A 17355-nucleotide genomic window follows, 5' to 3' on the forward strand; every position below is an offset into this window, starting at 1 on the left:
CTGGCAGATAATTTCGCAGTGGCGAACGGCAGCGGCAATTTCGGCTCGGGCGGTGCACATATACAGATCCGCCGCCACCGATCTGGCTCTCTGATTGCCACCGCACAGGGGTTGCATTGGAGGAGGAGCGAAGAAAGGAATTAAGTTCGAGCCGGCGCTTTGACAACCGGAGACTCGCAGGAAGAGGGGGAGGGGGGCAGCGTGTACACCCAGCGGCAAACGATGGGGGCAGAAGCGCGCGCAGCAAGCGGACAACACGATAAAGGGAGGAGGGAAGAGATAGCAGCGACTGACTGATGCCGCTGACGCCGATATTGAGTCAACCCCAGCTGCGGAGTTGGTTTCAGGGACAACGCCGCCGATGCCGACACAAACAATATGATACCCTCGCTTCCGCAGCGCTAAGAACCAGGTCTAGCCGTGGGAAGGTGGTCACGTATTCGTCGACGTGCCGGGGCCAACGTGAAATAACCGGCGCGTCGGCAACTGAAGAGCACCCTATCCGCCACACAAGAACAGGGGGGGGGACCCTTTCCTCCTCTTTCTGCATGGCGGCGACGGTGTTCTATGCAGTCACGTTATCTTGACTCTCTAGCGGCGTCAGCGGCATCCAGCGGTATCAGTCGGTCGCTGCTAGCGCTGGGGGGATGAAAGGGGGGCGGAGCTGGTTACGAGGCCGACGACAACGCCGACGACGACGCGAAACCCAGGAACGGACGCCAAAGAGCTGCGCTCTAAAAAAATAAAATCACCGCGCAAGCACTGCGTACAGATGGTTAACCAGCTAAGCTGGAACTTGCTGCCCAGGTGTTTATCACTGGGTTAATCCCGACAGTTCATTTAACGGCGGCTTGGTAGGCTGCCGGATCCACGGTATGCAGTTGCTGCTTGCGCCCGATCGAATGCACGAGCCTGTTCTCGTGCCCGGGATGCCGCATCCGCACGGCGTAGAGGAGCTCGTTCCCAGTTCTGCTCGCGACTTTGCTGATCGAAAGCTGCCTGCTCCTCAGGAGTACGTATGGTGCGTGGCCTACCCATTTCGTAGCCGGAGAGAAACTGCTGCGCGCGCGCTCAGCTGCGACGAAGTCCAACGAAGTCATTACTGGTGCAGCCAATGGCGCACCTCTCTCTCTCTCTTTTTTTTTCGTGCATGCGTATGGGATTGCGCGGGAGGAGTTCGACAAAGAGGAGAGTGACAAACGACGGAGAGGAGAGCGACAAACGGATGGACAGACTAATCGGCTAGCCATATACTTAGAACTGAGGTGAAACAGCGCGAAAAAGACGAGGACACAAGGAAACAAACACCACAGACAAGCGCTGCTCAGTTCTAAGTATGAACCAACTAGCCCTCATCAAGATCTTACTAAGCCATATACAGCTTCGTTGTGAAACACGATATCATTATGAGACATGTAGTGGGAGACTTCATGTTGATTTCTACTTCTATTGTTCATTAAAGTGCACCAAATACATGGCACACGGGCGCTTTCGCATTTCACCAATAGAAAAGTGGCCGCAGCAGCCGGGTTTCCATCCCGTGCACTTGTTCTGAGCAGCGGAACGTCATACCCAATACGTCCCCACGACGGGTAAAAATAAAGAATTCAGGCCGACCAATGACAATCCTGCGATAGCAATGCGGTAGCGTTAGTTTTCCCTCGTTCTACCCCTTTTTGCGCGCTATGATGACGCGGACACTGATCAAAGGCATCAACAGCCGAAAGATATTGTTCTTGAGACTACGGAGTACGCTTCCAACGCCTCGCTTCAATTGTTCTTACTAAGCGTTCCTGCCGCTCCTCGTCGGTTTCGACTGCGCACTGCCGACGCATTGTCTCTGCTATCGCTGCCAGACGGTCAAACGGCGTTGTATTCGCTTGTCCACTTCGGCTGCACGTATTCGTCGCATAGCCTCGGCACTTTTCCATGGACGCTTTGCACAGGGTCGCTCGTAGCACACGTTGAAGGCGCGGCGTTCATCGTTAGTTTCAACTGTACAGTACGCGGAACACTGGTGGCGTCTCCTTGCAGTGCAACCCAGTCGTCGTACGACGCCGCACTTAGAGGTCGGGTGTGATTGGTCCTGAGGCTGGCTGTGGCAGGACAAAACCAGATCAGATGTTTGAGATTGACCTTGATTGCAGGGTAGATAGAGAAGGAGTTGGTGCGCAGAAATTTCAACTGGAAGAAAGCTGAAGAGAAAATTCCGAAGCGCACAGCCACAGGGCTAGACGAGGTTCCCGTTAGGCTGAATAATGAATTAAGACCAAAAAGTAAGGAAGCTCTGTTGAAAGCAGTAGAAAAAAGCTTACAAGACAGGCGTATACCAGCCAGTTTGCGACAAAGTAGAATGAATTTAATTTGTAAAGGTAAGGGGGAGAAAGATAAAATTTACCCATATAGACCGTTGACCATTACATCGCTGTAATATACAGGTTAGCAATGCAGGCAATTAAAGTAAAGCTGCAAGCATGGGCAAAGAATAATGATATTTTGGGAGAACTTCAGAATGGCTTCAGAATATGTACTTGTCTGTATCATAACTTATTTGTCCTGTGGGGATGCGCGACTCTCATGCGTCCCCTGATATGTTGTTTTTTCCGCATAGCTCGTGCAGTGTGGCTTCGCCGCGTGGCCTGGCGCCCGCGGTGGTCGGAGTGGTACAAGCGCAGTGCGAGAGATGGCGCGAGTGTTGCGCTGCTGTGGGATTACTTGGGTGCTGGAAAGACAAGGCGACCCCTCTTTGGTTTCGGGACAGCAAGCAGTGTGGACGTGCCGTGCCGCGCGTGCGCCGATCCAAGCTTCTGCGAGACCGTCTCGCGTGGCCGCCTTCGAACGCGCCACCGTTCGCGTGACCGTACGCGCGAACGACCAGGCGTTGGGATCCAGCATGGGGCGAACATATTCGCTCGCTATCCGGTCGCGGTGAATCAGACTTCTAGATTTGTCGCGCGCCCGTCGGCATGTTTTGGGGATAGCAACTCGACTACCAGGTATGAAAGGTGCAATAAATGCCCTCGTGATTGTTTGCACTACTGTCTTGTCTTTCCTTTGTCCCAAGAGCAGGGGAGGAGAACCCCACAGTCCTTACTCTATCTACTGAAATATCTAGAGTGGAAAGGAGACCGTTATATGTGGCTTTTTTAGACATTACAGGAGCGTTTGACAAAGTAGACCACAACATTTTGGGGGATACTCTTCAAGGGGAAGGCTTGGGAGACGATTGTATACAGCTTTTGAGATATTTACATAGAAAATACCGTTTGCGTTGAATGGGAAGGGCTTAGGAGCCAGGAAAAAGTTGATATTGCCGCTGTGCAACGAACATAGGAGACGGGGACTCGTATAACAAAAACAGCTTGTTTTAGTCGTCGAGCCTAGAGACTACTTCTTCGTCTTCTAATCTCCACTAGGCCGATGCACGAGACGAAACCTACTACAGCTCCCATCGTTGTCTTTGTCGTCGAGACAGAAGAGACGCGGCATTAGCCTCCCTTTAAAAAGGAGCATTGCCCCGAGGCTAGAGGAGGTCATTGGTGTGAAGTTCCTCGCACAGTCACTCGCTGACGTTCCATTTCATGCGTACTACGTGCACGGAATCAGGCCGCTGTTGGCGACGCCTCGTGCAGTAGGGGCTATCTGGCACTACCTCGTAGGTGACGTCACTTAGGCGTCGTACTACTCGATACGGTTCGAGGTATCGCCTTAATAGCTTCTCGTCTTGAGAAGAGCGTCCAAACCTGCACTCTGTCGCTGGTTTCGTAGGTTATTGGTCTATGGCGAGCATTGCAGCGGCCTGCGTCGTAGTCTTGCTGTTGACAGATGCGTACGCCTGCGAGCTGTCCAGCTTCGACGCATTGTGTAAACGCATCTGCATCCGTGTCAGCGCCATCGCATTGTGAGGGGGCATTGAATCCAGCATAATCCGTACTTCTCGTCTGTGAACAACACTGAATGGAGCCATCCGAGTTGTTTCTTGCTTAGCAGTGTTGTACGCAAAAGTTATATAAGGCAAGATCTCGTCCCAATTTTGTGTTCAACATCCACATACATGGAAAGCATGTTTTCAAGGGTTTTGTTTAGGCGCTCTGTGAGTACTTTGGTTTGTGGATGGTAGGGTGCTGTTTTGCGGTGAATTGTTTCACTTAGCATCAGGACATTATCTAAAAGCGCTGTCGTGAATGCGGTTCCTCTGTCTGTGATTACGATGGTTGGTGCACCATGTCTCAACACTCCATTCTCTCTGAAAAATCGAGCCATTGCTGCTGCTGTGCCTCGCTGGAGAGCATTTATTTCGGCATAGCGAGTCAGATAATCAGTTGCGACAATAACTTAGCTTTTTCTTCTACTACACGCCGGAAGTGGGCCCAAAAGGTCCATTCCGATCTGGTCAAATGGTGTGCGTGGGACCTGAACCGGTTGTAGCAGGCCAGCTGGTTTTGTTCGGGCTACTTGCGCCTCTGGCAATCGAGGGAAGTCCGTACATGATGTTTCACGGCCATGGCGAGTCTTGGCCAGTAGTACCTTTTGTCCTACTCTGCTCAGTGTCCTCGTGTATCCTAAGTGGCGAGAAGTTACCTCGTTGTGACATGCTTGGAGCACTTCAGTCCGAAGGGGCGCAGGTACAACCAGCAAATAGTTGCATCCGACGGGTTAAAACTTCCTTTTGTAGAGAACATCATTGCGTAAACAAAACGGCGACAGTTCTCTTGAAAAAATTCTAGGAGCCTTGAGAGTTCGTCCGTCTAAAAATTAACAAGGGCAAGCAACCCAGGGTCTTCACGTTGTTGGTGTGCAATGGCGCTTGTATAAAGAACACCGAGGAATGGCATTTCATCTTCATTGGATGAAACAGTCGACCTTATCGGTGACTGCGAGAGGCAATCAGAGTCGGTATGTCTTTTCCTCGACTTGAAGATGACCGCCGTGTTTAACTCTTGCAGCCTGAGGCTCCAGCACGCTAGTCGCGCGCAGGGATCTTTCAGGTTTCTCAGCCAGCATAGCGAACAATGATGACTGAAAACGTTGAAAGGGCGGCCGTACAAATATGGGCGAAATTTCATAACCGGCCATACCACGGCAAGGCATTCCTTATTGTCGAGTAATTGGCTTCTTCGCGCGAGAGGGTTCTGCCTGCATAGGCATCCAACGGGTGAAAAGTTCCTTTTGTAAAGAACATCGTTGCGTAAACAAAAGCAAATCACCCTTTCAGCGTCGTTCTGCAGCTACACGAGCACTGCTCCCAGGCTAACATTGCTGGTATCAGTGTGAAGCGTCGTAGGGGCTGCTTCGTCGAATTGGGCAAGTAGTGGAGGTGTTTGTAGCCGTTGCCTCAGCTCATTAAATGCAGTCTTCTGTGCGTCGCCCCACACAAATACCACGTTGTCTCTCGGGGGGTGAGTTAATGGCGATGCAATGCGTGCAAAATCTGCAATAAACCGACGATAATACGCGCAGAGGCGCAGAAAGCGCCTGACAGCTTTCTTGTCAGATGGTAAAGGGAACTGTGCGAAGGCGGTAATTTCCTTAGGATTGGGACGAACACCAGCATCACTGATGACTGGAGCAAGAAACTACAGTTCCTCAAAGCAAAAGTGCTATTTCACTGGCTTCAGCGTCACGCCCGCCGATTGGGTGACTTGTAGAACCACTTTCAGTCGTTGCAGGTGTTCGTCAAACGTTGCAGAAAACACAATGACGTCGTCGAGGTAGACAAACAGGTTTTCCACTAACCCAACAGCAGAGTATCCTAGAGCCTTTGGAAAGTTGCGGGCACAGAGAACAAACCAAAGGGCAAAACTTTAAATTCGTACATACCGTCTGGCATCCCAAAAGTGGTTTCCTCACGGTCACTCGGGTCCACCCCGATTTGCCAATATCAACTTTTCGAGTCCACTGACGAAAAGTAACGAAAGTGTCGAAGCCGGTCGAGGGAGTAATCTTACGTGCGAGTGGGTAGACATTTTCTTTGCAACCTGATTTAGCTTGCGATAATCGACACAATAACGCAGGCTACCGTCCTTCTTGACTAAAACTACAGCCGATGCCCAGGGGTTCTTGAAAGGTTGAGCTACGTCGTCTTCGAGCATTCTAGTTACTTGCTCCTGTATCGCGTCACGTTCTTTTAGAGCCACACGATAAGGGTTCTGGTGAATTGGTCTGGCCGTCTCTTCAACGATTATTCGGTGCTTGGTTGAGGGCATGCGACCGACTCCTGATGTCGACGCAAAGCAGTCTCGGAACTCGTCTAGTAATGCGAAAAGTTTTTGTCGTTTTTCTTTAGCAGACGTAATGCTGACGTCAAGAACAGGAGCCGACTCTTGTGCAGATGCTTCTTAAAGCATTGAAAAGCACCTCTGAACATCTCCAACACCGTCGAAATAGGCCGCAGCTGTGCCCATTCGAAGGTGCCGACGCTCCGTGCTGAAATTTGTCAGCAACAAATCTTTGTGCTCATTAACGACGTCGACAATACCCCGTGCTACTGAAATACCTTGTATGACTAACAGCGGGACTATTTGGTCTGAAACGCCTTCCCCGTCGAACGGCGGGTCGCATGCCACCAAAAGAAGGGTGCAGGATAGAGGCGGGATGGCACTGTCGTCATCACTGAGGCGTTATGAGTTGCGTGGTGGTTCTAAGCAATCAACTGGATCAAAGTTATGATAAAATTTTACCGAACGGTCTGGGATGTTGATGACCGCACCATACTCCCTCAGAAAGCCCCTTTCAACAATCAAGGCTTTACAACACGCGACGAGAACGACGAAAGTAGCGATGAAAGATGCGCCTCCTATGTTGACTCTCACCGTACATCGCCCGGCAGGCATCAGTAACTGGCCTCCTGCAATGCTTTAAGGGGACCTGTTCACGACTTTTTTACTCCCTTGAGACTTTATTATGAAGGTGTTACGGCTCGTCGGCTTCATAGCGTCCTGCGTCGAAAGAAACGGGGGCTTTTATCGTCATAACGGCTTGCAACCTCACCCCGGGAGGTCGCCGCCTTTGTTTCCCCGGCGTGGGCTAGGTGACATCCTGTTCCTGAGGTCAGTGAAAGCGCGGCGTATTCGTGCAGACGAATGCGCCGGAGAGGGAGATCGTGATCGAGGGCCCATTTCGGCTGCTGAGAATCTTGGCCATAGTTAAATCTATACACGAATGTTATTGAGTAGTTGAGTGACTTCGATTGGTTAGGCACATAAAACCAAACTGTTCTAGCACAAACTGAGTAAACGATTTCTTTTCTGGTTTTTTTTTTGATGTCCACACTGAAATCTCGAACGATGATCACAGGGGTTGTGTCATCACCGCTGAGCCACAATAAGTGCGTGGTCAAGAACTTCTCGATATCCCACTAGGGTTGTTCCTGGAGATATATACACAGTGAATATCACAATTCCGCCTTTCGTATGTATGGCACAGATATAGCCCCCCCCCCCCCCACCAGTCGGTGGCGTTGTACTCGTGCGAGTCAAGGGATTATGCTGTACATACATTTTGTCCTTTACGTATATGGTAACGCCTCCTGCTCGTAAGTTCATGTGCTGTTCACAAACGATTCCCGTATACCCATAGACTTGAAACAGTGTATTTTCATTGATTTATTTCATTTACTATTCTTATTTTATTATTATTATTATTATTATTGGCCGAGTGCTTGCAGCCTGCTTCAGCTGCACCGCGGCACGGCCCGCTATTTCGCTACCTCCGGGATCGGCCCACATTTTTGCCCAGAGAGAAAACTGTATTGGGGAGGGTAGAATTATACAGGGCTTCGCTGTAAGAACACGAAATCAACTGCATAATTAAAAGAACAGTAATAAGCGTGAGCTATAGTGCAGCATAGGCGAAACCAGCATAGAAAGATATGTAGCGCAAGGTACACTACAAACTGAAGATATTTAATTATATTGTGCTCACGAAGAACATTACTCAATGCAAAACGGAAAGATATGTTAAGCTACGAGTGTTTGCCAACTGCGGTAAAAAATTTGGAGGAGGCTTAAGCGTTGCCTTAAGGACTGGAACGCGATAGCGTTGTCGGGTCCCGTTCACGCCGACGCCTAATATTCTGTGACACGGGGCCCGATAGAAAACTGTGGCGGGCCGATCCCGGCGGCAGTGCAGGGCACAGCAGTGATTCATACCCCCGTAAGACGGAGGCTACAAGTCGTGACTCCTCAATGGTTCATACTCCCGTAAGCAAAAAAAAGGGGTTTGTGCTTAAGTTTCCGCGTAACAGAATTATGTCTTCTCGTACAATCAAATTAGACACCGACGCTATCATGTTTGCGGGTTGTGTATAAGTCGGACTTTACAAATTTTCTGAGGCATCTTACTTTGAGAAATTCAATTAGTTCTGTAACGCCTCTGCGCCACCCGGAGGGCCTGCATGGTTGTCGTTGGGTTTTTTTTTTTCTGACGGCGAACGCCACCGAAACCGGACGCCGCCAGCGGATTTTCTACGACACGGGGATTTCAACGCTGTCGCTTTAAGAAACTAGTAAGTGCTAGGCACCGCTGTTATTTAATAACCTCTGTGTCAAGTTTTATAACATAAGCTCAATACGAAAAATTATAAAATGAATGAGGAACTTGTGTACACGTTTAGGCAACTATCAGCAAACTGTGCTTGCATTTCAATCGTTCGCTTCCTTCGTTTTGCAAAAAAAAATGTTAATCTGTTAGTGTAGCATTTTAAGACGCTACACATTTATCGTGCCTTTTAATTGCCTCTTCTTTTTTTTGTAAATAATGACAACGCGTTATCGCGGCCTTACAATATGCTGCATAAATACAAGTTCGCTTATTTTTTGCAAATTCAAATAATGTCAAGGTATTATCGTGGCGGTATAAAGCGAATGTACTTACAATGTACCGCTTCAGTTTGCTAGCAAGGTAGTCTACTATTTTACCCTTTTTATGTTTGAGGGTGTTTCACCACAGCCTGGTCATCTAACAAGCAGTGTGTGCTTGGAGTGACCACGGAACTCATCATGCGACAAAAAACGAATAAAGGCTATTGTGTTGCATGTGTCGTCTTCACACATGCAACACAATTATTCACAAACCTAATTAGTTCTAATTTCTTGATTAGTTAATTGAATATGCAATTTGATTTCCCGTACAAATAATTTCCGCTTCTCCGAATAGTCCAACTGAAGGACTACATATGTGCTAGTTGCGACAGGGTATATTTGAAAATTCGAGTTATTCAAGAAGAAAATTACACCCAGTGACATTGCACAGAAGAAAAAAAAGTCAAATTAAGTGCCTTACTTTTCCTAGCTTCATTTGTAGCATTACCACTTCAAAGCATGCAGAAAGTAGGCGATCAGTAAGAATAAAATGGCGATAGTTTTCATGACCAAGCGCACAGTGACGAAAACAGGTGATGATCACGAAAAGTGGTCGTAAAGTCGATGCAGATAATCCGTGCCCCTTGCACTTCCAGCAGAGGACAAAAACTGAACAGTCGCAGTAGCTATAAAAAAATACTCCACATGCTTTCAGATGTTCACACTAAAACATTGCTTCCTTTTTTTGCACAACAGCCCACAAGTACCTTTTTGTATCCAACAATCCTTCAAAAGTTGGTTCACTCCCCACTTACGGACCAAGTGGATACCAGCAGTCTCACTAAAGTGATTGTTGGTGGCAGTACACTGACCTCATCCGTTCTGCGAAGTGTCGTTCAGAAGCTTCGCCTGCCGGGGATCATACAAGGTTTGTTCCTCCGCATTTTGAATATCTACGTATAGTAAACCTTACTATAGAAAAAAATAGGGAAAAGAAAAATAGCTGTGGCATTGCGAAGAGGCGGCATTCTTCGAAATCTAACACTGACGGCGCCAGGATATGCGTAGAATGCATGGCTCGGTCGCAGTTCGCAGACGAAGTGCTTCTCTTGTGGAACACATCTCGCCCTTCTCTGTGCTTTTCTTGACTTCTCACTGCACTTGTGGGGTCTTCCGCCCCCTGCTTTGCGGTGATGGATGTACAACACCCATAGGACCCTCTCGGTTTCCGTTCACCAGCGGACAACGTTCGAGGTAGCGAGGAAATACATCGAGCAAAAGCGAGGACACAGAGCTGTACTCCGCCTCAAGCGACGAGTCCTCAGAAGACAGCTTTCGATTTCTCCAGTGCCGCAAGGCCAAACGAAGAATTATCAACGCATCTTAAGCCTCAAGTTCGACCACCTTTAAAACTGAGCCTCAACGATGGCCTCATTCCATCACGTTTGTTCCACAGAACGCTACTGACAACCTGCGTGTCCTCAATAAGCAAGTACTGTCTGTGTATCTAGAAAACACCGTGCCAAACGAGATCAAGAATGCCAGGATGAACGTTAGGAGAAAAGTACTGGCGATCCATGTGATGAATGCCTGAGCGCTGAACACTACAACACGTAACACAGCTGGGTAACCTCAAGGTCCAATCTATCGTGCCAGCGAATGGTGCCACAATACCAGGAGTCATCAGTGAAATTGACAATGAAATACATAACGCAGACCTCCGAGTTCTCATAAAACCAGCAAGTGAACACAACGTCATTGTGCAAGTTGATCGTCTCGGTAACACACGTTGCGTAAAGATAACGTTCAAAGGTTCCATCCTAGGTGAAGGTTGGCCAATTTCGCCACCATGTTCGACCATTTATGACAATACCAATGCAATGTTTCAACTGTCAGAAGATTGGCCACGTGAAGGGTGTTTGAAGAAATACCGCAGTGTGCCCTCGGTGCGCGGAACCCCACTCAGAAGACAACTGCAGCGCAACCACGTTGAACTGTCATAACTGTCAAGGTTATCACTGCGCCTCTTCCAAAGACTGTCCGCAGATCAAGAAAGAGGTTAATATACTTAAATGGTGAGAGACAAGTCTACCAATAAAAACGGCGCTGAGAAACTCCGGCGAAGACGACGTCACCATCGAAGGTCCTCGCGACGGAAAATATCAACTTTTCAACAAAAGCCGACACGTCAAGCAGCACCGTCAGCTGAAGGTTCCACCACTCAAAACATCGATGTTGGAAAGGAGAAAAGTGCGAGATCTCTCTCTACAAAGGAATCACCGCCACCTACGCGTACACATCTGGCAGAAGTGTCGCAGTAAAAGCCGCCCCCAGTACAGCAAGGTGCTGTATCCAAGGAGTCGCGGAAAACAGATGAGCAAGTGGTAGCTCTTCTTAGGTGGTTAATGAATGCCATTCGCGTGTTGCTAAACAACATGCACACAACCTCTGCCAGAAGTACGCTTCAAGTACTTGGCGCTCTGAGTCCGGTGCTGGCAACCCTTGAGTAGATCATGGCTCCCCAGCCACTGTATTTCAGGGATGAGGTCCGAAAAGCAGCTATTTTTCAATGGAATGCCCGCAGACTCAGAGCGCTCACTTCCGATTTCCGTCACTTCGTGTATGCCAATTTGTTTCTCATTATGGTCATTCGCGAGCCGAACTTATCGAACATGATCAGGCTTTCTGGATATGAATTGTTTATATCGTCGACTGTTGGCGAAAACAGCAAGGTTTTGGCGTTTATTCGCGATGACTTGACTTACATTCATCAACCTGTGCCACCTAATGGGGATTCTCAATATATATGCCTAACAGTAAAGAAAATAATTTTACCTATACTGTTGTGGGGGCCTACCTATCTACGTGAAGTCGATTTGGTCATAAAAAACTACGAGACGTCTTTTCCTCAACTGCCGATCCGTGGGTCATTATTAGAGACTTCAACGCCAATGATGCACTCTGGGGAAGTTGGAAGATCACCGCTTAGAGGCAGAGGTATAGTATCTTTCTACTCCAGTAATGAACTTTGGCTGTTGAAGGATGGAAGTCCTACGTTTCTACGGGACTCCACAATCGGTAGCTGTCTTGACTTGGCTTTTGTCTCACGAAGCCTTGTCAGACATGGAAGGTGGTTTGCGGACATAGAGACGCACGGAAGCGACCATATCTCACGTACGTCAAGATTAGAGGATTGTCTCCTTCGAAAATACGGGATACAATCCAAAGAGTGGACTGGACTAAATTTCAGTCTGTCATGGAAGAACACTGCGAAGCCAATGCATCTTTCGACTTGAAAAAGGCAATCAAGAGCGCGGCACAAGACACTATGCGTACTCTAACACGCTCTTCAAAATTGACGGAATTTGATGTGAAACTAGAACGACTTCGAGCAATCCGACGACATGCTGATCGAAGGTACCGACACACGAAGGCAATGGACGATTTACGGACCCCCAGACGCGCGCAAAAGAAGATGCAGCGTCGGTTAGACAAGCTCGAATCGCAACGCTGGACTGCTTTCTGTGAGTTGCTAGATCCACGCAAGCCTTTATCTCAACTATGGAAAACAGTGCAAAGTCTCTGGACACCCCACGTGGAGCGGTTCCTATTCAAGGCTCTAGCCCTCTTTCAAAAGAGACCGGAGATTGACGTGGCAAAGGTGTTCTACGCCAAATTATTTAGCCAACTCACAGCTCCCAACATTCCACCGCCTTCGAGTAGTTGCCCGCCAGCACGTGATCACCTCATGTATCTACCATTCTCAATCCACGAACTTGAGGCAGCAATAGCTTTGTGTGTCCATACATCAGCGCCAGGACCTGAAGGAATTTCCTACTGAGCTCTGTGTCAACTGGGTGAGCGAGCAAGCGTTCTTCCCCTTGAGCTGTACAATGAATCTTGGAGGGATGGCACGGTACCCATAAGCTGGAAGACACGTCGCCTTGTTCCACTGCTGAAGCCTGGCAAGTCACCTATGGAATTCTCACCATATCGCCCGATCGCTTTGGCAAGTTGTGGGGGCAAAGTACTGGAGATGATATTCCTAGGACGCCTGGAGTGGCACTTGGAGTACCTCAAGTCCTACCCGCATGCCATGGTGGGCTTTCGACGTGGTCGATCATCGATCAATAATATCGTCGACCTGGTCACCTACGTTCAGCATGAGAAATGGCATAAGAGTCTTTGCACTTCTTTTTTTCTCGACGTCAAAGGGGCGTATCACAACGTTACCCATGAAGCTATCGTCTCTGCTCTCGAATAGGCTGAAGTGGGTGGTCGGATGTTTCATTGGATACGAAGCTATCTCTCCATATGATCTGCATACGATACTGCACTCGCATAATTTGCCGCTTAGTGACCCAATGGTTGCTGCAGCTAGACGATAGTGCACTCGCATACTTTGCCGCTTAGTTGCCCAATGGTTGCTGTTGCTAGACGATTGTGCGTTCGCACACTTTGCCGCTTCGTGACCCAGTGGTTGTTGCAGCTCGACGATAGCACGCTCGCAACGTTTGCCGCTTAGTGACCCAATGGTTGCGGTTGCTATACGATAGTGCGCTCGTATACTTTGCCGCTTAGTGACCCAATGGTTGCTGCAGCTAACCGATAGTGCACTCGCATACTTTGCCGCTTAGTGACCCAATGGTTGCTGTTGGTAGACGATTCTGGGGTCGCACACTTTGCCGCTTAGTGACCCAATGGTTGCTGCAGCTCGACTATAGTGTGCTCGCACACTTTGCCGCTTAGTGACCCAATGGTTGCGGTTGCTAGACGATAGTGCGCTTGCATACTTTGCCGCTTAATGACCCAATGGTTGCTGCAGCTAGACGATACTGCACTCGCGTACTTCGCCGCTTAGTGACCCAGTGGTTGCTGTTGCTAGACAATTTTGCGCTCAGATACTTTGCCGCTTCGTGACCCAGTGGTTGCTGCAGCTAGGCGATAGAGCGCTCCCATGCTTTGCTGCTTAGTGACCCAATGGTTGCTGCATCTCGACGATAGTGCGCTCGCACCGCTTGCCGCTTAGTGACCCAATGGTTGCGGTTGCTAGACGATAGTGCGCTCGCATACTTTGCCGCTCCGTGACCCAGTGGTTGCTGCAGCTAGGCGATAGTGCACTCGCATGCTTTGCCGCTTAGTGACCCAATGGTTGCTGCATCTCGACGATAGTGCGCTCGCACAGTTTGCCGCTTAGTGACCCAATGATTGCGGTTGCTAGACGATAGTGCGCTCGCATACTTTGGCGCTTAGTGACCCAATGGTTGCTGCAGCTAGACAATAGTGCACTCGCATACTTTGCCGCTTAGTGACCCAATGGTTGCTGTTGCTAGACGATTCTGCGCTCGGACACTTTGCCGTTTAGTGACCCAATGGTTGCTGCAGCTCGACTGTAGAGTGCTCGCACACTTTGCCGCTTAGTGACCCAATGGTTCCGGACATGCCGCCATTGGAATATGAACCTGGCGACGTGTAACGCTAGAAGGTTATCTAGTGAGGCGAGTGTCGCAGTGCTATTGGAGGAATCAGAGCGCAGTAAATGGGATATAATAGGGCTCAGTGAAGTTAGGAGGCCGAAAAAAGCATATACAGTGCTAAAAAGCATGCACGCCCTGTGCTACCGGGGCTTAGCGGAGAAACGAGAACTAGGAGTCGGATTCCTGATTAATAAGAATATAGCTGGTAACATACAGGAATTCTATAGCATTAACGAGAGGGTGCGAGGTCTTGTTGTGAAACTTAATAAGAGGTACAAAATGAAGGTTGTAAAGCTCTACGCCCCTACATCCAGTCATGATGACCAGGAAGTCGAAGGCTTCTATGAAGAAGTGGAATCGGCGATGGGTAGAGAGAAAACAAAATACACTATACTAATGGGCGACTTTATTGCCAAGGTAGGCAAGAAGCAGGCGGGAGACAAGGCATTGGGGCAATACGGCATAGGCACTAGGAATAGCAGGGGAGAGTTATTAGTAGAGTTTGCGGAACAGAATAATATGCGGATAATGAATACCTTCTACCGCAAGCGGGATAGCCGAAAGTGGACGTGGAAGAGCCCGAACGGCGAGACTAGAAATAAAATAGACTTCATACTCTGCGTTAACCCTGGCATCATACAACATGTGGACGTGCTCGGCAAGGTGCGCTGCAGTGATCACAGGATGGTAAGAACTCCAATTAGCCTAGACCTGAGGAGGGAACAGAAGAAACTGGTACATATGAAGCCGATCAATGAGCTAGCGGTAAGAGGGAAAATAGAGGAATTCTAGATCAAGCTACAGAACAGGTATTCGGCTTTAACTCAGGAAGAGGACCTCAGTGTTGAAGTAATGAACGACAATCTTGTGGGCGTCATTACGGACTGTGCAATGGAAGTCGGTGGCAACTCCGTTAGACAGGATACCAGTAAACTATCGCAGGAGACGAAAGATCTGGTCAAGAAACGCCAATGTATGAAAGCCTCTAACCCTACAGCTAAAACAGAACTTGCAGAACTTTCGAAGGTAATCAACAAGCGTAAGACAGCTGACATAAGGAAGTATAATATGGACAGAATTGAGCATGCTCTCAGGAACGGAGGAAGCCTAAAAGCAGTAAAGAAGAAACTAGGAATTGGCAAGAATCAGATGTATGCGTTAAGAGACAAAGCCGGCAATATCATTATTAATATGGATGAGATAGTTCAAGTGGCTGAGGAGTTCTATAGAGATTTATACAGTACCAGTGGCACCTACGACGATAATGGAAGAGAGAATAGTCTAGAGCAATCGAAATCCCACAGGTAACGCCGGAAGAAGTAAAGAAAGCCTTGGGAGATATGCAAAGGGGGAAGGCAGCTGGGCATGATCAGGTAACAGCAGATTTGTTGAAGGATGATGGACAGATTGTTCTAGAGAAACTGGCCCCCCTGTATACGCAATGCCTCATGACCTCAAGCGTACCGGAATCTTGGAAGAACGCTAACATAACCCTAATCCATAAGAAAGGGGACGCCAAAGACTTGAAAAATTATAGACCGATCAGCTTACTGTCAGTTGCCTACAAACTATTTACTAAGGTAATCGCAAATAGAGTCAGGAACACCTTAGACTTCTGTCAAGCGAAGGACCATTCAGGATTCGGTAAAGGCTACTCAACAATCGACCATATTCACACTATCAATCAGGTGATAGAGAAATGTGCGGAATATGACCAACCCTTATATATAGCTTTCATTGATTGCGAGAAAGCGTTTGATTCTGTCGAAACCTCAGCAGTCATGGAGGCATTACGGAACCAGGGTGTAGACGGGCCATGTTTTAAAAATACTGAAAGATATCTATAGCGGCTCCACAGCCACCGTAGTCCTCCATAAAGAAAGCAACAAAATCCCAATAAAGAAAGGCGTCAGGCAGGGAGATAGGATCTCTCCAATGCTATTCACAGCCTGTTTACAGGAGATATTCAGAGACCTGGATTGGGAGGAATTGGGGATTAAAGTTAATAGAGAATACCTTAGTAACTTGCGATTCGCTGATGATATTGCCTTGTTTAGTAACTCAGGGGACCAATTGCAATGCATGCTCACTGACCTGGAGAGGCAAAGCAGAAGAGTGGGCCTAAAAATTAATCTGCAGAAAACAAAAATAATGTTTAACAGCCTCGGAAGAGAACACCAATTTACAATAGGTAGCGAGGCACTGGAAGTAGTAAGGGAATACATCTACTTAGGGTAGGTAGTGACGGCGGATCCGGGTCGTGAGACGGAAATAATCAGAAGAATAAGAATGGGCTGGGGTGCGTTTGGCAGGCTTTCTCAGATCATGAACAGCAGGTTGCCATTATCCCTCAAGAGTAAAGTGTATGATAGCTGTGTCTTACCAGTACTCACCTACGGGGCAGAAACCTGGAGGCTTACGAAAAGGGTTCTGCTCTAATTGAGGACGACGCAAAGAACTATGGAAAGAAGAATGATGGGTGTAACATTAAGGGAGAAGAAAAGAGCAGATTGGGTGAGGGAACAAACGCGAGTTAATGACATCTTAGTCGAAATCAAGAAAAAAAATTGGCATGGGCAGGACATGTAATGAGGAGGGAAGATAACCGATGGTCATTAAGGGTTACGGACTGGATTCCGAGGGAAGGGAAGCGTAGTAGGGGGCGGCCGAAAGTTAGGTGGGCGGATGAGATTAAGAAGTTTGCAGGGACGACATGGCCACAATTAGTACATGACCGGGGTTGTTGGAGAAGTATGGGAGAGGCCTTTGCCCTGCAGTGGGCGTAACCAGGCTGATGATGATGATGATGATGATGATGATGATGATGATGATGATGATGATGATGGTTGCGGTTGCTAGATGATAGTGCGCTCGCATACTTTGCCGCTTAGTGACCCAATGGTTGCTGCAGCTAGACGAGAGTGCACACGCATACTTTGCCGCTTATTGATCCAATGGTTGCTGCAGCTCGACGATAGTGTACACGCATACTTTGCCGCTTATTGATCCAATGGTTGCTGCAGCTAGACGATAGTGCGCTCGCACACTTTGCCGCTTAGTGACCCAATGGTTGCTTT

The 17355-nt window shown here is 48.4% G+C and overlaps 1 protein-coding gene across 1 annotated transcript in view; it reads left to right on the forward strand.

Moving 5' to 3' along the window:
* The window catches only part of LOC142571121 (uncharacterized), a 136953-nt gene that overhangs the window by 73759 nt on the left and 45839 nt on the right, over positions 1-17355 (forward strand). Inside the window, exon 6 of the mRNA XM_075679708.1 lies at positions 9558-9729. Within this exon, the coding sequence (XP_075535823.1) occupies positions 9558-9729 (172 nt within the window). The remainder of the gene's footprint in view (positions 1-9557; positions 9730-17355) is intronic.

Source organism: Dermacentor variabilis, chromosome 1, assembly GCF_050947875.1.
Source record: "Dermacentor variabilis isolate Ectoservices chromosome 1, ASM5094787v1, whole genome shotgun sequence".
Lineage (NCBI taxonomy): Eukaryota > Metazoa > Arthropoda > Arachnida > Ixodida > Ixodidae > Dermacentor > Dermacentor variabilis.